This window comes from Henckelia pumila, chromosome 4, assembly GCF_033568475.1.
Source record: "Henckelia pumila isolate YLH828 chromosome 4, ASM3356847v2, whole genome shotgun sequence".
Taxonomy (NCBI): Eukaryota; Viridiplantae; Streptophyta; class Magnoliopsida; order Lamiales; family Gesneriaceae; genus Henckelia; species Henckelia pumila.
The window spans coordinates 12795767-12822764 of record NC_133123.1 but is presented as its reverse complement, the minus strand read 5'-3'; the positions used below and the strand labels follow the sequence as shown (position 1 = coordinate 12822764).

The 26998-nt window shown below is 32.3% G+C and overlaps 3 protein-coding genes across 5 annotated transcripts; 2 read left to right on the top strand and 1 right to left on the bottom strand.

The window, feature by feature from the left end:
* The first annotated feature begins 6313 nt into the window (after positions 1-6313).
* On the top strand, positions 6314-9883 carry LOC140865193 (uncharacterized). The gene is made up of 5 exons (XM_073269748.1): positions 6314-7887; positions 8057-8115; positions 8214-8342; positions 8781-8916; positions 9416-9883. Exons 1-5 carry the CDS (start codon positions 7183-7185, stop codon positions 9692-9694), a joined length of 1308 nt encoding a protein of 435 aa, XP_073125849.1. The 5' UTR covers positions 6314-7182; the 3' UTR covers positions 9695-9883.
* Positions 9884-10701: 818 nt separating this feature from the next.
* On the top strand, positions 10702-13600 carry LOC140864685 (pentatricopeptide repeat-containing protein At4g33990-like). The gene has a single exon (XM_073268984.1). It carries the CDS (start codon positions 10837-10839, stop codon positions 12763-12765), a length of 1929 nt encoding a protein of 642 aa, XP_073125085.1. The 5' UTR covers positions 10702-10836; the 3' UTR covers positions 12766-13600.
* Positions 13601-14213: 613 nt separating this feature from the next.
* On the bottom strand, positions 14214-19393 carry LOC140860016 (uncharacterized). Of its 3 annotated transcripts, none has more exons than XM_073262744.1 (8): positions 19234-19393; positions 18517-18990; positions 17853-18087; positions 17673-17740; positions 15957-17577; positions 15674-15855; positions 15323-15509; positions 14214-15230 (listed from the first exon to the last, which is right to left on the bottom strand). In XM_073262744.1, exons 3-8 carry the CDS (start codon positions 18004-18006, stop codon positions 14629-14631), a joined length of 2814 nt encoding a protein of 937 aa, XP_073118845.1. In that variant the 5' UTR covers positions 18007-18087; positions 18517-18990; positions 19234-19393; the 3' UTR covers positions 14214-14628. The 3 variants fall into 3 exon arrangements, with proteins under 3 accessions (XP_073118845.1, XP_073118847.1, XP_073118846.1); XM_073262746.1 differs by having other exon boundaries at positions 15674-15834; XM_073262745.1 differs by having other exon boundaries at positions 19257-19387.
* Between the last annotated feature and the right edge of the window lie 7605 nt (positions 19394-26998).

Here is a 26998-nt window from a genome sequence, read left to right as displayed (position 1 = left end):
ATAATCCACAAGAAAGCGTTGGTTGGAAAAAATTATTACAAATTCGAAAATTAGAAACTCTAAAAAAATTATCAAAATGGTCTTTTATTTTGTTTTATTTAAGTAATTTATAAATAAAAATCACAAAAAATGTTAGTTGCAAAAAACTTTTATTTAAACACACAAAGTCAAATAGACGTGATATTCTCATTCCTAAGTGCAACAGAGTTTCCTAAGTCATTCAATTTTTATTTAAGTGTTTCTAACCATATTATCGATAGCTAGCAAGGAGCAGTGTGCTACCGAGATCGTAGCGAAATCGTGCTCAGTTTAGGCGCTCTCAACTTCTGCGGACTAACGATAGATGAAATTATTATCTCGAATCTTTAATAGTTATTTTTAGTACCTATTGGATTAGCAGATACTTCTAGATTAAAAAAAATAGTGATATAAGGCTCACTTATCTTTAGGCTGAGACTTTAGACTATGTGCTCCTAAACTAGTTTTTTAGAGGTACATAAGTATTGACATATGTATCCAGCTGAGTATGCATGTTTATGTGTTGCATTATTATCTATCATATGATGTATTTTTACCGTGTCATGTTATGTATGAACATGTGATAATCACGTTGAGTCTGATATTCCTTGAGATAATCAGTTTAGTTGGGTTGCTCAGCTCTTGTTTTTTGTAACCGTATGACACCCACTGCATCAATAAAAAGACTTGTGCGGTTACCCAGGACAGTATTTGTTCAAGATCACTATCAGTATTGAGGACATCACATTCGAAGGAGCAACTTACAAATTGTTCAGAAGGTGAATCAGTTTTCAGTCAGTTATCAGGTCCTATGAGTAGAGGATACTGTTGGTTTTTAATTTAAGAAAATTTATATCTTTTATTATAATTTGATTGTGTCATATAGTTAAATCTCTAGCTTTCTGTTATCTTCAGTTATTTATGTGTTAATATTGTAATTAATTTAATTACATGGTTATCAAGTTATTAGTAGTGGATCTCGATAGGGTAACATCCCGATAGAATAAAGATCAGCTTAGAAAATTAAAATCTCTGAAAAAAAGCATATAAATTTTATATACACGTGCATATAATTCATGGCTAATTGCTACAAGTAAAATAAAGAGATTATAAAATTATAAAATCTAAAAAAATCATATCACGACAATATTTTATCATGTTTTATTAAGTAAATCATAATGTAATTAAAATATTTTGGTTGCATAATTTTTTTTAAAACACATTAGTTGTAGTCAACGCCACAAAATATTGGTTGCAATAAAATTTATTTAAGCACATAAATTCTGGCTTTATTTTTAAAATAATCAATAAACATAAAGACAAAGTGTGATGAAAAACCAAACAAACAATGCCAAAAAATAATTTAATGAGAAAATGAAAACAAAACAATTAAATCTAGCCTTATTTTAAAAATAATCAATGGACTAATTTGTTAAAGATAAAGTGTTGTTAAAAACAAACAAACAATGCACAAAAAAATTAATGAAGAAATAATAAAACAATTACATTAATTTCTAAATTTAAACAAAAAAATATTGGTTGCAAAAAAATTTATTTAAAACATAAGTTTTAGCTAACAATCAAAACTAAAGAGATAAAAAATAAGAATTTAAATGGAAAAAAAATAAAAATAGCTCACAATAATTTTTTCACCATGTTTTATGCAAGTAATGTACACACATAAATCATATAAATAAAATTAATTAGAAAGCCACAAAAAAACCTCATTAATTAAAGTCATTAAAAGGCATGTTTGTAAATTTACGATGAAACTTGCATATTTATATTATATATAAAAATTAATATTTGTAAGCATAAGTTTTAACTAATAACCACAACTAAAGAAAAAAGAAAAAAAGTTCAAATAGAAAAAAAAAAAAAAAGCTAACGATAATTTTTTCACCATGTTTATACAAGTAATGTATAAACATATATAAACCATATAAATTATATTCATTAGAAAGTATTAAAGAAAAATCATTAATTAAAGTCATTAAACACACAAGGGCATGTTTGTAAATTCACAATAAAATTTGCATATTTATAGATTCACAACTAAAGAGAAAATAAATAAAAATTCAAATGGAAAAAAATAGATAACAATAATTTTTTCACCATATTTTATGCAAGTAATGTATAAACATATATAAACCATATAAATTAAATTCATTAGAAAGTAATAAAAAATCATTAATTAAAGTCATTAAACACACAAAGACATGTTTGTAAATTCAGAATGAAACTCACATATTTATAATAATAATAATAATAATAATAATAATAATAGAATAGATATATAGTTTTGATATAATGAGCAACCACTATGAGCTTCTACATGGACAACAGCTGACGTGACACCTAGCTTGTACATCCAATCAGTGATTTTCAAGTCAACTGTTGCTCATGTTGGTGCCCATAGTGGTTGCCCATGATATCAAAACTCATATATATATATATATGTGTGTGTGTGTGTATATCTTGTTTATTAGTAATGAAAAATTATTTTAAAAAAATAGTAAAGTTTAAGCCAAAATATTATATAATTGGATCGTAAATTAGAACAATTATATATCTTGTAACGGGGAGAATATGTGTTTGAGGTATTAGGTTTTAGAAGCGTTACGGTTAAATTTACTTTAAACCTCAAAACATAATTTTGCATTCATTTTTTGTCAAGAAAAAAATGTGTTTGAACTTTATGATCCATAAAAAAATATTTTTGTATTCCTTGGTCTAGCATGTTTTTTTTCGGATGAAAGTCAGTATGAAAATTGAAAATACATTACTAATATATCTGATATTTGAGCATAAATTATTTCAAATTTGGTAATAATATATGATTTTATAGTATTCAAATATGTATTCAAGTATTGATATTAATTATATATCTGTCTTTTTTTGTGAATAACGGTACAAAACATTGAAAATATGATACTAAAATATAATATTAGAATACAATTTGGTTTAGATCTATTACTAATATATGATTATTGAGTATTCAAGCATGTGTTGCAAATGTTGATATAAATAAAGTTGTTCAAATTTTATACCCATAATTTTATCTTTTGTACAAGATCTAAACCAGTTAGTGCTCAACATAAATTAGTATCATATTTTCAATATTTTATGTCGATTTTCACTTGTAAAAAATCACATGGGCCCAGGAATTACATATTTTTTTTGTAGGTCAGGGGGTGCAAACATATTTTTTTTATGACAGAGATTGAATGCAAAATTATGTTTGAATTTGAAGGTTTAAAACAAATTTACCCTTATATTGTGCAGTGTATCTTGGTTGTAAAAAAATTTAAAATAACAATGTTTTGAGAATTTTAAAATAAAAATGTTATGAGGTATAATCAAAATGCATTTCATGTCAGCCTCCTCCTTTTATCTGTCGTGCTTTTTCACTCAAATGAGTTGTGTCATGATGATCGTGTGAATAATCTACATAAAGAAAGTTGAAATTGAAACTCGTGTTTAATTTGCAGTTTGTGTGTCCTTATATTAGTAATAATAATAGGATATGCAAGCAGCAAAATAAAAAATAAATACACCGAATTTTAACGTAGTTTGGTCAATTCGGCCTATATCCACGAGGTCATGCCCACGTATAAAATAAATTTACTAAAATATCATTGTGTTATAATCATGCAAAAGACTTATTCAATAACCAATGACTTCTTTTTTTAGAACGTTTCTATGATGAACACATCAACAAATTCATTTGGAGAGCACTCCTTGTCTGTGATTATGCTCTACTCGAACTCACTCCGATGCAACGGGTTGCTCTCTCCTGAGAACGTCAACTTCCTTTCCCGAGAAATGTATCCGAATGTAGAGTTGGACTTCAAATATGAGTGTGTGTACCACGAGCAGGAGATGTCGAGACACACATAGAACAAAAAACGTAACAAAAAGCGTATTTCTCCGCATATGTGATCAATGTTAACCAGCCGCCTTTTTTATTTCATTTATAAAAAAAATTGACGTTGCTTCCTTTTCTTCATTTATGTCGCTCCAGTTCTCGATCCCTAAATATTATTTCAAGACTCGCCATCCATTGCCGCCCGATTCACCTTCGTCCGCCGGTGAAATGAAAAATTGAGACCATATTTTAAGAGCTTTCTATTCATGCGATCTATTGAAGAGCTCTTAGTATATACGTAGAAAAATGGAAGAGTCAACTTCGAAACCTTCATGTTGCTTCATTCTATTCACTTCTCTGGTTTGGATTCCGATCCCCAAATATCACTTCATTTTCTCGACACTTGCTTTTCTTTGTCTTATTTATTCATTTTTACCCATTGGTGATGGGAATGTTTCAACTTTCGAATAGATGTCAGGTGATACATGAATCAAGATTATTTATGAATAAGATTTTTGGGAATATTTAATTGATTTTTGGAGATTATGTTTAGATTGTAAATTTACTACATAAAAAAAGATTGTAATTTGTAAATTTGCTACCTTCCCAAAAAAAAAATAAATTTGAAATTTGCAATTCATATAATAATTGATTCATTATATATTATTTCTTCCATTTTTCGGTTTAATAATTTATCAAAACTATAAAGTAATGAATAATAAATATATTGTAATTATTTTATTTACTATATCAAAGAAAAATAATACTAATTTTTGTTAATTCGATTCGACCGTCCGTTCGAACTTTTTCCGACCCGATCAATTTCGGGATCGAGATAGGCAACTCTACCCGATGAGTTTCCCGACCCTACCCGAATATATTATTAATATTTTTAATTAAAAAATAATTTTTTTTATAATTTTTTGTTTTAATATTAATATTTTATAATTATTTACCATATAATTATTTTATAATATTTATATTTATCTTTTTTAATATTAACATTGAGTTATAAATTTTTATTTTGTTTTTTTATTATTATGAATAATTATATGTTTTTATTGTATTAATCAAGTAATTGTTTTAGTTTATTTGTAATGTACTAAGAAAATGTTTTAGTTTTTAATGGTTATACAAAGAAATTTTAATTTATTTGTAATGTGCTAAGAAATTTTTTGAGTTTCTTCATAATTTTTTTTAAAAAAAAATTCATAGAATTTTTTTTTAAAAAAATATTGTTCGGGATTAATCTCTCCTGATCCGACGGGATCCCGAATATTCGGGTCCCGACACTTCTCGATTGCGGGATCGGGAAAAAAATCTCAATTCTTATCGGAACGGAAATCGGGTAAGAGAGTTACGGGACGGGTCCCGACCTGATCCCACCCCTAGGTTAACCGATTCGATCACCGGTCCGGTTATAAAAACACTGCATATATCGTCACGAAATATTGAGAAAATAAAAAATTTTACCTTTATCTTATCATTTATCACATATCATTATGATATATATAGTTTAAAAGATTTGTCCATGGAACCTATATATATTCTCAATATTCATTCATTAGCTTATCAACTCCAACAAATATTTTGTTAAGATATGAATTATGATAACCAAAATTTACTTATAAAGGTATGAAAATCAATATCTCACCCATATCTCAAAATATTCAAAATATTCACAATATTTTATCTAGCTATTTTGATATTCAAAGTCTAACAACATCAAAATATAGAATATCCACATACCAAAATAGTCAAAACAAACCAATTAAAATTTAATCCTAACAAGTATAAACTTGTGGAAGATTATGTTTAAAAAAGATAAACATTGTTGCATCATAATTTCGGTAGATCCTCGAATTGTTGTTCAAGTGGTTTCTCTAGACAAACTTTCTCCTACGTCCAAATTATATAGTCTACGTTTTTTTTGTTTGTCCCAAATATATATATATTCATATATCATATTTAGTAATATTTTTTAACACTCATTTACTATTATATCCCTATTAACTACACTTTGAAAATTGTGCAATCATTTTTGAATACATTAAATAGTGATAAAATAGGAACTTTCAATAAAATTTGTTTTTCTAATAATTTTTTTTAATCTGTGCGAAAAAAATAGGACTATATAATCGGGACTGAGGAGTACAATTTTTCGACAATGGTTTATGTGTTACTGCCTCAGTCAGATGGATTCTCCGGCAATCTTCTCATGGAGTTGAGAATTTGTGCTGAGTGTTCTAATCGTAGAAAACCCATATCGAGAACCATTTCTTCTAAGTATCATCCTTCATTTTCAACATTTTTTTATTATCATTAATAATGGATGCGATTCATACAATTACCCGAGAAAAAAACAAAACAAAACAAAACCCAATAGATAATTGTGGGTCAAATACATTTTGTTTTTCAAAAAAACAAAAACAAAAGGTCGAAGTCTAAAATCTCAGTTACGAGGGAAAAAAAATTGGGCAAGAAAACAGAGTGACGCACAAAGGAGAATCCAGGCATATAAGGGAGTAGATTCTTTCTCACGCTCTCGTAAAGCCATGCCTTTGATTTTGACTATTCGTACTTCACAGGTGTGTCACACCTTTACAATGTTTTTCTTTTCGTTTTCTTCGTCTCTGTTTCTTGTTTTTTTCTTGATTCCCTTTTCATCCTTTTCCTCGTAGTCCCGTTCCTAATCCTCGCACACTTCACACGACGCCTTATTATTGTTTCTATTTGTATTTCTTAGCAGCCTTCATTCATGATTGCGATTTTGACCACTTCCAGTTTACATTGAGAAACTTCGATTCCGTGTGCTTTTTTCCACGAATTCATTCGTTCCTTGCTCATCGATAAGTTCTTTTTACCTGAAATTCTTTTTTTAATTGTTTAACCTTGAATTTCTTGAGCTATTTGGAAGTGGGGTTGTTGATTTATGACTACTTCATCGAGGCTTCTGGGAAAATTCCTTGGTCCGAATCGTTGGGTTCTTCTGGTTCAGTTCTTGGTTGGTGACTTTGTATTTTTATCATTTCATGCTTTTGACGCATACTTTTCAGATATTTGGTTGTGGGAAAGTTCATTTCTTTTGATTCGTTGACCCTTTATTTTTCATTCTTCTAGATTTTGTGTGACCATGATTTAACTTCCCCTTGTCAATCTCTCATACCGCGCTTACAAAAACTCAAAAACTTAATAACAAATCACTGCCCTTCTGAATTTCCACCAAGATTGTAGAAAAATCCGTTGGCTTTATCAGTTGTCTTTGCTTCTGTGTATGATTTAGCGTTTAGAAATCAATGTCTGTTGCCTGCTGTCTCCCACTGGTTGAATGTGTATCATGTTTAGCTTGCGTTCGTTGGGTGTGGAAGAAATTCCTATACACAGCAGGCCGTGAAAGCCAAAACTGGGGTCTTGCAACCGCCACTGAATTCGAGCCCGTCCCTCGACTCTGTCGATATATCCTATCCCTCTATGAAGATGATATTAGAAACCCCCTTTGGGCTCCTCCCGAAGGGTATGGAGTCAATGCAGATTGGATTGTATCAAAAAAAGATTATGATGACACGAATGGACGAGTTTCACCGTACATGATCTATCTTGATCACGAGAATTTAGATATAGTTGTAGGGATTAGAGGGCTTAATTTGGCTAAAGAAAGTGATTTTCTGCTCTTACTTGATAACAAATTGGGACAGACAACCTTTGATGGCGGTTATGTTCATAATGGGCTTTTGAAGGCAGCTCAATACGTTCTTGAAGAAGAGTGTGATATTTTGAGAAATCTCGTTGAGGAGAATCCAGATTATACTTTGACATTTGCTGGACATTCGCTCGGTGCTGGAGTTGTAACATTGCTAACTATGTTGGTAGTGAAGAATAGAGAAAAATTGGGGTACATTGAGAGGAAAAGAATTAGGTGCTTTGCAATTGCTCCTGCTCGGTGTATATCTTTGAACTTGGCTGTGAGATACGGCGACGTAATTAATTCGGTTGTGCTTCAGGTAATAATTTTGTGTTTATCCATCGGCCATGTTTACTCTTATGCATTGTGTTGTCCCCAACTGCATGAGATTCTGGTGCAACTTATTTCGTTTATGACTTTCTTCCGAGTTCAACTCGTGTTCTGGCAGGCTAGACACATTTATTTATGTCTTTATCTTTGTTTATCAGGATGATTTCTTACCTCGTACCACAGTTGCACTGGAACATCTCTTCAAATCCCTTTTCTGGTAAAAGATTGCAGGTCTTGCCACCTTTCTGTTTTACTTTATCACGAATAACCGCTATCAAAAAGAACGTTGCACATAAACGGATTGCTTTTTGATAGTTTCCCTTGTCTGCTGTGCGTGATGTGCTTGAAAGATACTTGCACACTTGAAGAAAAGATGCTCAAGGATCCAAGACGCCTGTATGCACCTGGTCGCCTCTATCATATAATCGTGCGGAAGCCCTTCAGGTATGTATTTTAAGTCTTATAACATGATGTACTACTTTGATAAAGTCTCGGAATTTGGGGATTTGGAATAGGATGAGACAAGGAACAGAATAGGGTCCTAAAAATCACAATTCTTGGATCTGCTCTATATGGTATATGGGGAGTGGAAATTTCTGTCTTTAATGTATGAAATGGAGTGATGTTGAGTACTCATCAAGGCATGCATCGCAACAGAACACGAAGACAAGGTTCTCTGAAATGAAGCAAATTTGGATATATCCTAGAGAATTTATTATATGATTGGACATTTCTCTGAAATGAAGCAAATTTGGATATATCCTAGAGAATTTATTATATGATTGGACATACAGCTTTATATACATCATTAATTAATTACTCGAGTGAATATGCACTATTCTGTGTTGAGATCATATTTTTATTCCTTTGTTTTATGTGCAGTTGTGAGGAAATTTCACCTCACGTAAGGACAGCAGTACCTGTGGATGGTAGATTTGAGCACATGGTCCTCTCATGCAACTCAACTTCAGATCACGCCATTATTTGGATACTCCAAGAATCTCAAAGAGCCCTTGATGTAAGTTCTCAATTTTTAATTAATGCACTCATATTAAATGTAGAGCACCATAGTCATGATAATGTTCTTCAAATTATTCACCATAAATTTTGAGAATTTCGAGTGGTATCGTTTGTATCTCATTGTTATTGTAAAGATCCTGTTCCACATCAGACAGTGAAAGAGGTAAGAATGACTTTATTAGACTATGCAGTGGCCTCTTATACCAACTTAAGTCAACTATTTTCCTAAAGTTAGGATAGATATGGAATAGTTGATAGTGGAGTCGGTTGGATAGAATATAGTTCGGACAGAAACTTGAGCCTACAAGGTGACAATTATGACCATTCAAACCACCTGAGATGGTTTCACTCCTGGGCATAACGGTGTTTTCTCTTGCTTTCAAATATATGATACATCACGAGAAAAATGACATGGAAGAAACTCTTGTTAGATAGATCAATTGTGGGTCCGCGTTTTTTTTGCGAAAACACTAAAATGTTCTCTTTTCTTAGTACAGTCTATGCAAGAAGACGAGCCAATTATGGGTATTCCTGCAGCTCAGAAGATGGAACGGCAAGTATCTCTCGCAAAAGAACACCAGGAGGAGCACCGAGCAGCGATAAAGAGGGCAATTTCACTGGAAGTTCCTCAAGCCTACCCATTGTCTTACGGAACTTTCCAAGAACCCGAGCTAGGAGAAAACTCGAGCAGCAATACTGGCTTTTCTTATTCATCTTTAAGAAAGCGAGACGAGGTAGATGAAGTGGCACCTATTATGGATGCAGATAATTTGTAGAAAATATATGGTTCTGCATGAATGATGGTGTGTGAAATCATTAGTTGTTTAGGTTATGATATTCATTCTTTTATTGTAAATGCTGCTTATGCCCTCTCCACAAATCTTGAATCTTTGTTGTACACACGAGAATAAAATCGAGCTATTTACTATTTGGTGAAGTAGCGGGGAATAATTTTGATGATAAGAGTTCCAGCTCAACATAGCCCAAATTCAATTGCTTATGAACTTACAAATGGTCAATAGATTGGTGTAAGTGTTAACTGTTGAAATGATTTAATTTCGATCTCATGAAATTACTCAAATTTAAATGTGTTACTGAAGAACCGTGTGCCTTGTGAGATGAGACAATGTAAAATGAGATAATAGATAGAAAGATATAATTTGTACTAAATATATTTATGCTGCATATAAAGATTGAGGTTGGTCGGTCAATTGAGGAAAATTTCATTTCTAGCTTATAAAAATAGTCATTCATTTCTATTGTTATTAATAGGAAAGAGGTAGAAATCAAACATATTCTGTGTTGTTTGACATAATCTATTATCATTTTTATTTTTAAAATTATAAATATCATTTATCAACATCTTTCCACTCCATATGTCTCTTTATTCACATTACATGTTAGTTCCGTCAGTTTATTCAATGTCAAATTTATCCTAATTGGATTTCACATTGGTTATTTAAGAAAAAATAAATTATCATAAATTCATCTATATAATGTTGTTATATAAAAAAACTACAAAAAAAATCCTGAACACCCATCGTGAACATCTGTGAGCACCAACACATCAATCGGTACTCACGTATGTGCCCATTATGGATTTTCAGTAGATTAATAATCTCAAAATAATTTTTTTTTATTTTAACTAATTTTAATTTGGTTTAATTATTATTATTATTATCAGTATTATTATTATTTTGTTTTTTCATGTGCGACGCGTTATTATAAAATGTTGGTTTTTTTTGAACGTGTAAAAATATAGAAACAAAAACGCCTAAAAAATGTTGTTTATATAAATTTGTCTCGTTCCATTTGCCACAGGCAACTGAATACTGATGGCGCCTCCGCAGCTTTTAGAAAGAAGTTGAATTGGTGTGGGAAGATCAATCTCGCGAAATTTCTTTGTTTTTAGGTTCACATGAACCATGGGGGGCGCTGTAGAAGCGCATACCACCTGTTCGAGGAAATCACCGTGAGTCGCCTTGCTTCTCCTCAGGTCACGGCAGACCGCGGAAGCCGCATTCTTTTACCTCGTAAAGGCCCAAACTTGGTCGATCCTTTTGATTATTTTAACGAGAACGACGTCCCGAAATCATGGACCTCAAAAATATCGAGTTTGGTTAGGGACAACCAGCCCCGAGAGGCCATACGCATCTTCAAGTCAATTATCGCAAACAGACAAAGCTCGAATTTTGTGACGGTTTTGAGCGTGATCAAGGCTGTTGGTTTGATTGGGTCCAAAGATATGGTGTTTGGGATTCATGGGTATGCGATAAAAGTGGGGTGTGTTGAGTCAGAAGTATCGGTTGTAACCGCGCTTGTTGGAGTCTACTCTTCTTTTGACATGGGAATTGCCTGGAAATTGTTTTATCAGACAGCTAATAGAGACATAGTGTTGTGGAGTGCAATGGTTTCGGCATGTGTGAGCAATGGTGAGTATCTTGAGGCCTTTAAGTTATTAAAGGAAATGGTATCTTTAGGCGTGCAGCCAAATCATGTGACAGTTGCAAGTATATTGCCTGCTTGTGCTGATCTTGGTGCATTGAACATGGGGAAAGAAATTCATAATTATTGTATCAAAAAGGTGTTTTATGCTCACACAGTTTTTCAAAATTCGCTCCTTGGTATGTATGCTAGATGTGGGGATTTGAAGACAGCGCTTCATGTTTTCAATGATATGCAGAATAAGGATATTGTTTCTTGGAGGATAGTGATACGCAGTTGTGTTGAAAATGAATTTCCACGGAAGGCATTAAAGCTCTTTCTTAAATTCCGATGTTCTAGTTTTGAGAAAGCAGATGAATTTATCATCCTAGAAGTAATTGGAGCTTATTCTGAACTGGATGAGAATTTTATCAGGAATGGATTTCATAGTCTTGTTCTGAAAACAGGATTTACTGCATTTGTTTCTGTGGTTACTGAGCTTCTTCAAGAGTATGCAAAATTTGGCAATATTGAGTCTGCTAGAAGCTTATTCGACCAGCTTGATGGGAAAGATCTTATTGCCTGGAGTGTGATGATCTCAATTTACACTCAAAGTAGTCGACCTAATGATGCTTTTGATCTTTTAAGACTGATGCAGTTAGCAAACCAGAAACCTAATGAGTTCTCTTTTGTTAGTTTGTTACAAGCTTGCACTTCAATTAATGCTATGGAGGTTGGAGAAAGCGTACAAGCCCAAATCATAAAAGATGGATATTCAACGTACACATTTCTAATGTCAGCTTTAATTGACATGTACTGCAGATTTGGAAAAGTTAGGCAAGGTGAGTCTGTTTTTTATGAAAATCTCACCAATGATTTCATATGTTGGAGTTCAATGATTAATGGTTATGCGATCAACGGCTGCGGAGAGGAGGTTCTTGAATGTTTTTCGGACATGTTATCTTTAGGTATAGAACCTAATGATGTAATTTTTATATCAATTCTCTCTTCTTGTAGCCACAGTGGGCTTGAGTACGAGGGCTGGAACTGGTTTTATGCCATGGAAGAGGCATATGGTATCAGACCAAACCTTGCTCACTATGCTTGCATGGTGGACATGCTTAGCAGGCAAGGAAACATAGAAGAGGCTCTTGAATTTGTGTATAAAATGCCCATTGAACCAGATAAGCGGATATGGGGAGCTCTTCTTGCTGGGGTTCAAAACACTCGTGGAAATACTGAAATTTTGGAACTAGTTGTCGAGAAACTAAACAGTTTGGACCCAGAAAATACCAGCTATTTGGTTGTTCTTTCCAACTTGTATGCAGAGCACGGTAGATGGGAAGAAGTTGAGAAGTTGAGAAATATGATAGACAACAAATTTTTGAAGAAAAGTAGGGGTTATAGCACTGTTTCGAGCTAGATTTATGTAGTATAATCCGGTATTGCTTCCTAGTTCCTGCTATCCGATTTAAGCAGAGACGTAATTTACTGTCTAGTTCTTGACAGAGTGGAGGAAAAGTTCCAGACTCGAAAATCCAATCGTGGGGGTCTTCAGGGATCTTATTTGGGCTTGTCTCGAGTGCATAAAGCATGGGAGGACGGTATCTTATGTTAAACTTAGTTTGCCAGTAACTTGATTCATTTAGGTGCAAATAAAGTTTGTTTGATGGCTAGAGCATCAACCAATGCCAATCAGACAGTATGTTGATCGGAACAGAAACCTATTCGCTTTGTGGATAAAAGTGGTCAAAAGAGACCCAATGATCAAAACAATAAACACGAAAGAAGGGAAGCACTCGAAACAACACGACCTGGGGAACGAGGCCTCGAGAATTTCTTGAAGATCAGAGACAGTCCCAGATAGTACTTCAGTTGTTTTTTGGGAAACTGCTTCATTGGTTAGCCATTCTGCGCCTATTTTCCCTGTTTATAAGTCTGACTGAAACAACCTACTTATTTGGAGCCGGGCACGTTATGGAACATACAGAAGGGGGACAAGCAAAGACCTTGTTGATAAAGTTCCATTTTTTATAAGATGGGAATTTACAGAGAAATGATGCATAAAGTTCCATTTTTGATATGGCTCGAGCGGAGGCAATCACCTGCTCTGGGTCGGCCACTGTTGATACTCATTTTGGATTGTAAATTCCCTGTTATATCTTCTATCTTCCTTTACATCACATCGGATGTTGAAATGCCGAATGATTCTCCTATGTACACTGAGTTATTAATTTGGAGGTTGTTCCACAAGCGAAGAGGAAAGATTATCAATAAAAATTTTGTGCCGTTTCACTATAAAAAAAACCACATCATTCATCTAGATTTTATCGGCTTGTACAGTGATCTATATACATATTTCTTGGGTAGATACGCCCAAAGACGGTCTCACGGGGATAAAAAAAATCGAGGGATAGACCGACTAGATCTATGCATAAGTGAAAAAAATAATTTTAATTTAAAAAATAATATTTTTTTATGTTTCGAGATAAAGAAGATTTGATATGTATCACAAAGTTAACTCATAAAACTGGCTCATGAATTTTTTATGATTTTTCTGACCTCTACCTCGATCGTAATAAGATGATGACGACATATATTAGTATATTAACATTTGAACGCAATTCAATAATTTAACCAAAAATATAATTTTGCCATTGATTTTGCATAAGCAAATGCAAAGTGCAATCATTCAAAAGGGATCCTTTAATCAGTCAATGGTATTGTCCAATCATTCTATCACACACATTATTATAATATATCGATAAAGTATTTTGATTAATTGGTTAATTTTTATTGAATATTAAATAAATGGTACAACCGACAATTTATAAGGATACTGGCATACTGGCACTACAAACCAAACCCACAAAAGAAAAAAAAAATTAAGACGAGATAAAACCCCAGATACAATTTTATACAAATAAACAAACAAAACCAAAGCCTGATAACTGTAGTACCACACAGTAACAAATTCGTAAACTTTCATCACATTAAATCCACTCGAACTCGAACTTCAAACCGAACAAAATAACAGAAAAGATTCATATAACGGAGCTCAACCGGGGTCGTGCGCAAGCCTTCAGGTTAAAATTACTGTACATGTAATGTAATAACATTATCTTGCAGGTGCCTGTGTCTGAAGCGATGAACTTGATTAGTCTTAACATGCATGAAACAAACACCCACACAAGAGTCAAAATGTATTGGAAAATCCTATGTCCACTGATAAGCTATGTTGCAGTAGATAGAAAAGGTAACTCGTGATTAGAAAGAGACGAGTTAGTTACACTTCACAAGGCTGTTCCGAGGCATCGTTTATGCAGCTGAGGATGATGTCCTCCACCAAATCTTCGATAACAGTCTCCCACATTTCGAAACAGATTACCTCCAGATCTGATTGGAGATTCATCCATTTTCCAGATCTTGCCATGTCTCTTTCGACAAGCTTTTCGAGACAACGGGGGGATTGATGCTCGCAGACGTGCCACTCGACTTCTCTCCATACCTCGTGAATAAGATCCATCCCTTTCGCAACTGGACGGATATTTTGTTTGTGGTTTGATATCCCAGAGAAGCATCTGAAATAACGATCGCATACCTCCTTTAAAGCTTCATTAGCACAATCAAATAGTAGTTTCTGGTCGTGATGGGGTCGACTAGAAAATAACTCGACTTCATCAAACAATGAAGAGTCGAGAATTTCGTGGGAAGAAAGCCATCTTGAAAGAAATTCATCCCAGTTTAAACCTGAGCCCAGTAACACGGCTTCGACGTATTCAAATGCAGATTCCTCGTCCTCCAGAGAGATTCTAACACAAATTCCTTGGTCGGAAGCAGAAGATTGCTCTTCAAAATGGATATGTAGCGGTGGGATGTCTTTTTCAACTGAATTTCACAAAGCTTTCAATTTGAGCTCAGAAAATAGCATGCAAAGAAATCTAAAAGAAGTTATTATGCTGCATTATCCATGATCTTACCTAGTTGTGATTTGGTGCTTGCAGGACTGACATCATCATATGGAAACAGTGGTTCAAGAACCGATATAGGACTAGGACGCTCCATTTTTTCATGTAAACAATCTGAAGTTTCGACTTCACAGCTTACTGGAGATTGCGTGGGAGATACAGTTGGGGAAGATAATATTTGATCCTCTAAAACAAAACCCTGGAAAACAATAGCAAGGCATAGAGCCAAGAAAATTCTAAGAAAGAAACACTAGTCCAACTGTTGAAAATGCAAGTCCATGTCCATGTCCAGCTTTGTGTTCATGCAAATCCTATATTAATAATCCCTTTTAAGTATAAAATAACCAAAGAAGGGGAATTTACCGATCTACAAGAAGGGTCTTCCAAGTTTTTGGCAGCGCTTTCTCGATTTTCTCCCTCTTTAAAATCTACGTTCTGGATATCTCCACTAATTGATTCAGAAGAAATAGTCAAAACATTGTCCTCGTAAAGCATTGATTCAGCCATTTCTTCAATCTCCACAACTCTCGAAGATGAATTTGAAACTGTTGCATTAGAAAAAAAAAAAAAAACATTCTTTTACATTCTAATAAATATAATAAGATCATTATAACTTTCATTTATAAAGAGCAAGGTCTTGATTTACCATCAGCAATAATAGTTCCTCCAATAACGGTCTGATTTTCCAAACAACGTTCTTGGTCATCACTAACTCCAACATCAACATTCATACCAAGAGACTCTACTTTGTCATCGGAAGTGCCAACAGAGATGCGTCGTTGACTATCCAAATTCGGTATACTTGAACTCGGATAATTGTTACTGTTTTCTTGCAACTGCCCATTCGTAGCTATACCACGAGGAGATAATCTCATGTGAGCTGTTATGAACATGCTGCCATCTCCATGTTTCCCCGGGCTGCAGCAAGGGGAACTATTATAGTCAGGAAACGAAAGAATCCTACCCAGCGATTTGTGCAACTGCTCGGTGATTGACTCAGCATTTTCATCTTCGTTGTTCAGTATATCAGACAGATGTTTTTTAGCCTCAATGTAAATACTGGATACTCCTAGTCTCTGATGCTGACATGTTTCATCCACTATTGCTGAACCTTTAGCTTTCAAATTACCAGCTTGTTCACCCTTCCTGAAGCTAGTGGACAATTTAGTGAATTTTTCAGTGTAGAAATGGTTCCTATTAGGAGAACTCCAAGCAAGATTTTCCCCAGAGACACCTTTCTCTCCACTATTCCCGTTACGGTGCTTACAAGAAAGTTTAACTGTGAGCCCATCAAGAGAGATGCCCTGTTTTTCTTTTCCCATTGCATGCATTAACTTTCTTTTAATTTCATGAAACGAGAATTGGGATGAATTTCTCACATTTTGCCCCTTATTATCCAAGTAATTTGACTGAAATAAAACCCCTCTAACATCAACAGCCATTTCAGGACTCCTTACGACTTCTGGCCCAGGCTTGAGGATGACAATTTTACTTGAAGATTGACTACTTTTGTCCCTTCCACTCGGATCACTCTCCAGGGACGTACTCTTTCTACCGAAAAAGTTGCGGTGTTTACGGCTAGTAAATTCATCAGATTTCAGATTTATTGACTTTTCCTCTGACAAACAGGATCCAGACTCAATCCGAGCATTGTCCAAATTTTGGATACATTTAACTAGCACAGAGTTTGGATCCTTCAGTAATTTCAAAAATACGTGCTTATTTGTACTTAATATTTGCAGAGCATCTGCAAACTCTCTGGAGCAACATGATTTCCGCTCCTCTCCTAAATGCTTGCCATCGCTACTTACCCTCTGTTCTATGAACAGCTTTATCGCTGATACTATTTCTTCTTCAACAACCGTGACAGCATGATCACGTGGTACTCCAAGATCAGCATTAAAATTAGGCTTCTCGTAGTTTGCGCTTCTCTGATTAATCTTGGCCAACTCTTCCATTATCATTTCCAGATCAAAACTATTAGCTGTTTTTGGTTCAGGAACTTCTTCAAAATTTCCAGGCACCAAGTAGGTTTTGATACCCAACTCAGAGATATCCATATCACTGGAGTTGTTGCAAATTCTGTTCTTTCTTTTAGGATTCTTTTTCTTATGCTGTCCATATTTAACGTCAACTTGGTCCAAACACATTTCGGAATCATTTCGCCGGTTCTTTAAGCCTTGCTCGTTGATCATCTCTTCCTCCATGAGTTCCTTCACACTTGGTTTGACAACATCAATCAAAGGCATCGTGTTTTCTTCAGCTTCCTGAAGATCCAAAAGGATTTCAAAAAGAAAAAGAAAGATTGAATAGAGCAGACAAATCACAAGTCAACTAGAATGTAACGAACACCTAAACTCACCACCGCCACATCTTCACATTTTTCAGTTGAACCCTGTAAGGTTGTTTTAGTACTTGAGTGTTCAACACCTACAGACAACAAAAATACCAAACATTTCATCCATGGATCGGATTCTGAACATTACGTGAATCGTACAACACGATAATGCTTGTAGCAACAACTTCTACACAGAACACATACCGACAGACTGCTCACACACTCGAATTCTATCCGAAAGCAGTCTTCTAGTGGATCGACCCTGTCGGAAGTCGAACAAACTAATCAGACCCCACATACAACCCATTTGCTCATTCCTTTTGTGCCGTGTAGGACGCCTTTTTGATCTCTTCGCCATGTAGAGTTGTCTCTTCGATTCAATGCTTTACATGCGTTTAATTATCCTCCTCAAGCTATGTTCAGTGATCGTAAATAGAAACTGCAAATTAAATACGAAAGATCTATCGTCAAAGCTAACAATTTACTGCTTTCAAGTCAAAGGGATGTTTTAAAATACTATTATTAGAACCCATCTTGTCAAAAATAAACCAGGTTTTCACACACAAATCAATTTCCCAAAGTTTTTTTTCCCACTTTGTGAAGAGCTCATCATTGTACATTTCACTTGGACTACTAGCTCAGGGAAGACATTTACTCGAGAAACAAAAGCATCAAATTACTTGTTGCAAGAAACCAAATCGACAAACAATAATCACAAACTAACAGAGGTGGTTGGCACATCAATACCCAATAATATAAAAGTTAAACAAAGAAAAGATGAGAAGTAAAAGATAAAATAATAGAGTCGATTTTAATATACAATGAAAAATTTAAAAAACAAAACAAAACACCGCGTGAGGATCCTTACCTGAAACTTGATCCAACGTGCAGCCACATTAAGTTTCTGAAGAAATCAAGAAATACAAGTATTATTGAAAGAGTAAAGGCTAAAGATGTAGCCTTCTTTGTCTGGCAAAGAATCACAACCTTTTGCCTTTATTTTCTCTCGCCACACACGCTTGAAAACTGGCAATGGATCAACAAAAAATCCCAAAAATTATCTTCCTAAAAGCTTATATGCCCTCAAAAGATATGGCCAAAATGTCGGCTCCACCCAATTTTGCGTTCAAGAATATGTGCTAAAACTCTAAACAACACAGCTTCGCACACATCCAATCAAACCGAGATTCTGCTTTTTTCTTTTTCCAGATAAGAAGCAAAAACACTCCATCTCCAATTCGCTGTAATTGTTCCTCAACTTGCCTTGGTTTGACTTATATACAATCAAAGTATAAAATTAAAGAACGCTTCCGGAAAACACGTACCGATCATCTTCCAAAACCTGTGAAACCCAAATCAAAAAGGGAAATTTCCGATCAAGATTGAACTTTTTTATCTGGAAATAAGCATATCAAACAAAACAAGAGCTGGTAAACAGAAGAAACTCAATCTTGACGGTAATTTCAAGCATTCCAAGTTCAAACACACCCAAAAAAATGAAAAAGAAAGAGAGAAGATTAAAACGGAAGCTGTATTGCTTGGGTGGGAGAGTATCTAAATCTAAACCGACAAAAAAGATAGCGACCTTAGATGAAGAAGATCACCAACCCATTATTAAACTAAATGGAAGGAAAGTTAAGGTGTGGGACAGCCATTAAAGTCTGAAACTCAGAAATACAGAAAATGAAAGAGAAACGATAAAACATGGTTGGAAAGTGAAATTAACAGTGTGTCGGCGTGACAAAGCATTTGAAGAGAGGAGAATACGTGTGTGTATCGAAGGATGCAATATTTACAATAAAATGAGTACATCAAATCTTATAATACAAAAAAATTAATATAAAATTTATTAAAATTTTACGATACATTAATATAAAATCTCGTGATTTACACTATATTTGTTATAATTCTAACATTTTTTGTGTATATAATAAAGATATAAATTGGCATGAATACTTTACCTTTTGATGAATTTTTTTATCTTTTCTTTCATTTTTCATTTTCAGGTATCTATAATAATACATGAACTCTTAAAATAACAATTTGGTCTAAAAGTAAATAATTTGATTATTTTAATGAATGGATAAAAGATGACCCTTTTTCTACACTTCAGTTAATTTATTATTTATTACTTATAATTATCGTATTTCAATTTTATTTTTCAATTTAAAACCATAAAAAAATATTTTTAAATATAACATAAAAATAAAGTATTTATGCACGTAAATTTGATTATTGATATTGATCTATGCATACATATATGTGTATTATAAAAAAGCTAATCGCATTATTTCTCTTACAAACGTTTAAAAAACATAAAAACCACTTTAAATAACAAGTTGGTATATCCCATTTTTTTAATAAAAAAAATCAAATACATTTTACAGTTATTAAAAAATTCAAGCGCGCATATTTACTTAATCACAAAACTCAAATAAAACGATATCACATGTCAATTTTGTGATACGAGATTTTCTACTCGAACTATCTATGAAAAAATATTATTTTCATTGTAAATACGAACCAGGTTGAGATCTGTCAAACATATATAGAGACACGCCCTTAGGTAATGTTTGCAACCTCTAAAAATAAGTGAGTATGAAGATTTTATTCACAAAATTATGAAAAAAATCTTAATAATCACTTATTTTAGAGGTTGCAAACACTACCTTAATTCATATGTAAATGATTTTATAGAGTTTTAAATATAATTAATTTTATATAGGAAATTTTTCAAGAAGATGCAATATATTATACATTACAATTTACAAACCCACAAAAAAACAAAAGAAAAAAAAAAGACAGCTCCATATTATACATACACACGTAATTGTGGGAGGATACTACGACGATAAATGCTATGCCCCACGGGGTGTAACACCTGTCAATCTCCTTGTCTCAGCAAAAATGTGAAGAAATGGGACCGATCGAGAAGAACAAGGCTCTGCACAAATATTTGTTTGCAGTTGTTCCTAGAGTCCCAACACTACAACCTAAATCATCATTCAAAAAAACTAAAAATAATTCATTAATTTAATGTGTATTCCCAGTGGATAATTTTTTTTACTATGAAATATTTCTTAATTAAAACTATAAAAAATTAGAAAAAAATAGATGACAAAGAAATAAAACTTTTTTAGAAATTTGAAAAAAAAATATAATAATTTTTAAAAAATATCTCACCTTTTTTTAAATTCTTTCCATCCATCACACACGAGACATGCATGTGTTGTTTGAGCGCTTTCTTGTCTTCTTCTTTGCTAAAGAGCAACTTTGGAATTTATGCTGCGTCTGCTCACATTAAAATGCATGCAAATTGGGGACAAATTGGTAGCATGCACAATTAAATAATTTTTTCTGCAAAGAAAATAATACAATTTTTTTTATAGCAAATTAAAATACAGACCAAAATACGACACATTTTGCTCATATTTTTCCTTATTCATATATATATATATTTTTGTAACGTGGGAACCCGCAACCGCTACTTTTCGGTGCGCTCTGGATAAACCCTCGGACTAACGCAATAGCCTGTAAACTACGCTAGTCAGGTAAACCACACTGGGCTAACACACCTAAATCAGATTGCAAAATTATTTTAAATTATTTTTTATAAAAAATATATCGTGGAATTATTTTAAAAAATTGATATAGACGTTGCATTAGTAAGGAGGACTGGAATTGAAATTGATTAATTCTAGACTTTTTTGTTTTAAAAAAATTGCCTATAAATGGTTGATACATAATTGATAAACGAGTGGCAAGTGAAAGCAAACGAAAAGCATGCACAATTAGTTTGTGATATTATGAATGGGAGTAAAGCATATTTTATTTTGTAATGTTTCATAAAAGCTCGTACAAAGTTTAGTAGTTTACTTCTTAATAATTTCATGTACTAATTAGTGGCCAAAATGCAATGATTAATTTACATGAGGGTTGATACATAATTGATAAACGAGTGGCAAGTGAGAGCAAACGAAAAGCATGCACAATTAGTTTGTGATATTATGAATGGGAGTAAAGCATATTTTATTTTGTAATGTTTCATAAAAGCTCGTACAAAGTTTAGTAGTTTACTTCTTAATAATTTCATGTACTAATTAGTGGCCAAAATGCAATGATTAATTTACATGAGGGTTGATACATAATTGATAAACGAGTGGCAAGTGAGAGCAAACGAAAAGCATGCACAATTAGTTTGTGATATTATGAATGGGAGTAAAGCATATTTTATTTTGTAATGTTTCATAAAAGCTCGTACAAAGTTTAGTAGTTTACTTCTTAATAATTTCATGTACTAATTAGTGGCCAAAATGCAATGATTAATTTACATGAGGATTCGATTTGAATTCAATTTGCTTTGCCTCCATGAAAATAAAAAAGGACAATATTGCTGTTACTCTTAATGATCATTTCCTTAATGATTTTGTTCCGATTTGCTTTAATGTTATATATATTGAATATTTCATTTTTATGGAAAATTTAGCTACCTCTCAGACTTTCAATGCATATTGACTATTGAGTAAACTTTCAAGATGATTCAGTAGCCTGTGAATTACGTTAGTAAGGAAACAAATCCTATATATTTATTTAAAATATATTTCTCGTGAGACGACTATATCTGTGAAACAAGTTGACCCGAGTCATATCTACAACGAAAAGTAATATTTTTGTTATAAAAAATAATTTTTTTCATGAGTAGATCGAATTTGAGATCTATCTCACGAAACTGACACGTAAAATCGTTTCATAGAAATTTTTAAGTTATAAGTATGGTGCAGGAACTTGTGGAAATTCAGTTAAGTCAAGAAAATCGAATTCTATAGTTGATAACCTTAAAATGTTTTTAGCTAGATTGGTTGGTTAGTTCAATATTTTTTTCCATTGTCGAAACTGTACAAATTGCATAAATTAACTAAATTTGAGGAAGTATAATTTTTAACATGTATTATGGCTATGATCTGATTAGTGCTATCACAATTACTTATTTATCCCTTTTTTTGTTATGTAAATCCAATGCATACAATTAATTTGCATTCTATTTATTCAAAAATAAATTTGACTGATTCAATTTTGAGAGATTCAATTAATTTAGTAACTAAACCAAGGAATTGACACGCAGGTATATATATATATATATATATATATATATATATATATATATATATATATATATATATATTGTAATTTTGTTATTATTTCATCAAAAAAATTTACATAATTATTTATAATCTCAAAATAGTAATATATTTTTTATTTATTTGAATTAATTTTATAAAACTGAGAAACATAATATATGTAATGTTGATCTCAAATTTTTCATGCAATATTTGGTATTTAATTTTTTCTTCTCTTCTCTCCATTTTGTTTAAAGGATACAAAATAAAAGATGTTCTTTTATTTTGTTTTTTTACTCTCTTGAAAGATATTAAATTTTTGTGAGACATTTTTTTTAAAAAAATTCTATTGTCATTAATGTTTTATTACGGGTTTTTTAAAATAACTTTCTTTGTTTCATTTATTTCTAACATGTACTCGAGAGGATTCTTAGTATTTTAAAATATATTAATTTTTTTATTTTTTAAATTTGTAATTATATTATAAATATAGTCATAATTATGCTTCATAATATAATGAAAGGTGAAATTATTAATGATTGTTTGCTGGTGTATATTGAGAATCAAATTTTCGAAAAGTTGATATAGTTCACTTGTAGTTGTAGACGATATTCGTGATTTGAAAGAGAATATTTAAATTCTAATAGATTCGAGAAATAATGATATATTTATATTTTTGTATGATGAATGTTGATGTAATATTTGATATTAATATAATATATTTAAAATTTTATTGTTATATATAATAAATATTTGATCTTTTTCGAGTTTGATATTGGCCCTGGGGCTGTAAACGAGCCGAACCGAGCCGAACTATAACAAAAATTTCAATATTCGAGTTCGAGCTCGAGTTCGAATTGAGATATTCGAAGTTCGGTTCGAAGCTCGAAATTTTTTTAATTTTCGGCTCGAGTTTGATTCGGTAGAGAGTTCGAGTTCGATTCGAAAATAACGAGCCATCTCGCGAACTTGCGATAAATTTATTATATTTTATATATATATATATATATATATATATATATATATATATATATATATATTAACTAAAGGCTCGCGAGTTTGAAAAATTCGAATCCGAATCGAATATTTTTTCGAGCCGGATCGAAAAGTTCGCGAGCCGGCTTAGTTCGTTTACAACCCTAATTGCCCCCCCTAGTATCTACTTCTGGCTCCGCCCCTGGACACGCTCCTAATTTGGGAAAATTACAAGAATGAAAATTTTTAATAAACATTTTTTTGGCAGTTTTTCTATGCAAACATTAAACAAAGTGAACATTTTTAATAAACATTTTTTTGGCAGTTTTTCTATGCAAACATTAAACAAAGTGAACGATATATTTTAATAGAAAATTAAGGTTACATATTTAAATATCTCATTATCACCGGCTATATTTTGTTGGTATAACGACAAATATTCGATCTTACATAAAAGATAAAATTATTAGAGAATTATCGAGTGCTTCTTATAATTGTATTTTTAGGCTTAATGAATTGAAATTAAGTGAAAGAAACTTAAAAACGAAAAAAATCAAACATGCGATTTGAGGAAATCAAACAAAAGAAGAGTATTTGCATTCATATTGTCATTGAATATTTCTTTATTCTCAAAAAATAGTTTGATCCATTTTGGGTTGTGAAACATGCGATTTGTAGTGCTACTGTTACAAAAGTTAGAACTCGTTGTATTTTAGGATACGGTTATCATATCTCGTGAATACCATGTGTGTGATAAATTCGTCTTAAAGACAAAAAAATTTATCTTACCCCAACTTCGAACTTGCTAACATAATTCTTGACTTTTGTTATCTTAGATTGCATATCCCGTGAAGGTGTTTGGAACAATCACACACCATATTAATTCATAAAAATTATGGATGATCATATCATTGTAACTCAAATTTTATAAATCATACGATGGTTAATTCAAATATATGAATATGAGATTTTCATTTAGTTATGTTTCAAACATGAAAATATTTTTTTGCCAAAAATTATTTTAATCTCATTAAAAATTTCTTGCAAATTGATTGTCGTAATAAAAATAATTTGAAAGTACGAAATATATAATTAATAAGTTAGTTCAAACATTTAAAACTATTGAACAATGTAAATTATAGAAATTGATTCCCCATTAATCCAACATTGGTTGGGGAGGGTGGGGATTTGGTCAACTTAATTGATTCCCCTTTCAAACTATTTAATAATCATTATCATAATACCAATAGTGTGTAAGACAAATTTCTAGGACATACATCTAGTTATATTTATCAATAAATGTGAAGTCCATTATTTTTTAATGAACCCCACATGTATTGATAAATGATCACGCTTAGATTTATCACGGGATAGTGACAATAATGTTGTAAATTAATTATAAATGCCAAATTTAGGTCGTAATTTTTTCCTTTTGTTTCATATTTTTTCCATCTCAATTATATAAATTTGTTTTTTTGAAATTAAGAAAAATTATTGAAAAAACAAATTTACATTCAAATTTACCATTTTATCTCTATTTAACTCATTCGAAAAAGTAGTTGTTCAAGAATTATTTAAGGTATATTATTCAAGAGTGGAAAAAATTATGTATGGTACAAAGCTATATATTTAGGACAAAGGAAAAAATGACAAGTGACATGTATAATTAAAACGGAAGTAGTATTTTTCCCGTGGTTGAAATTGAGTAAGCGATTCATATAAATATTATTGTATCATACATAAAAAAAAAATTAAATAAAATGTTACTCTTTCAAATATATAAATAAAAAATTTGAAAAAATATATGCCACGCTGCACATGTATGATATTATATCGAGAGAAATAACTCGTCATTTATTCGAATGGGCGGCCGAATTAAAGACCAATAAAATCAATGTTATGAGAATTTATTGGAGATATCAAGTGTGGATTGGAAAAATTCTATGGGCTATCAAACAAGGGGCGGTTGATGTATCATTCATAGCTCTAATCAGTTTTATGTACATCGAATAAATTTCGTACTAAAATAAATAGTTTAGAGACGCTGCTTGTCAGATAAATCACATTAAACAAAACTTTGGAACATTTGATGTATCATTCATAGCTCTAATCTGTTTTATGTACACTGAATAAATCTCGTACTAAAATAAATAGTCTAGAGACTCCGCTTGGATTTCCATATAAATAAACATAATTTTTTTCACTAAATTTGATTGAGTGTGTGTCTTCATATATGGCTCCATAATTGACTATTAAACTTTCATTTAACTTATCAACTCAATACAGTTCTGACTTTACCACACAAGTTAGTTTATCAAATAACTCCGATCATGGAGCCATATATGGAGACACACACTCAATCAAATTTAGTGAAAATAATTATGTTTATTTATATGGAAATCCAAATAAAATTCTCCCATCATTAATTCTCGTTTTTTAACTGCTCGGTTGTCTGTCCGAAAAGAAATGTGAAACATTTATGCGAATTAGGATGAGATGGTAGAAAGATGCCAACCATCGGACCACAAGGAAACTATTTTAAGCTAATTTCATCGGTTGAAACGGAGTTGTACAACGAGATTGCATAATTTAAAATGGAAAAGGATGAGACGTAGAATGAATTAAGGATGATATCTTCGAAATTTTATAAACAAATTATTTGTTCTTACTTGATCAGTTTTGCACATCTAGTCATACACATCACTAAACGTCTGAATATATTGTTAATCAGTTTTATATTATTTTTTGTATGACATGAGAATCCGCAACCGCTACTTTTCGGTGCGCGTTGGATAAACTTTCGTATTAACACAATAGCCTGCAAATCACGTTAGCCAGGTAAAAACTGTACTAGGTAAGCTCTGTGCGACATACCAGTCCAAGGAAATGTTGGTAGTGAAAATCGAACTCCTGACCGCGCCACTGGCCAAATGTCCACCTATACTTTACCAACTCGAACACCTTCCTGGCAACATCAGTTTAGTTTTATATTTCTGATCATGTAGACTATAGTTCATTAGTTTACGCATGCATAGTAGTCGCGTCGGCATCGGCTCGAACATCTTCTGCACTTAGAATCAATCTAAACGTAAGACAATTAGACGATTGCACATCAACCCTACCAAACACGATTCCAATACACTGGCATGCAGCATACCGTATAAAAGTTCTCTAAATATGAGCTAGGTTATTCGTTACTATCTCATAAAATGTGAAAACTTATTTTATTTTCAGGAGAGACAATCAATAAATAAATAA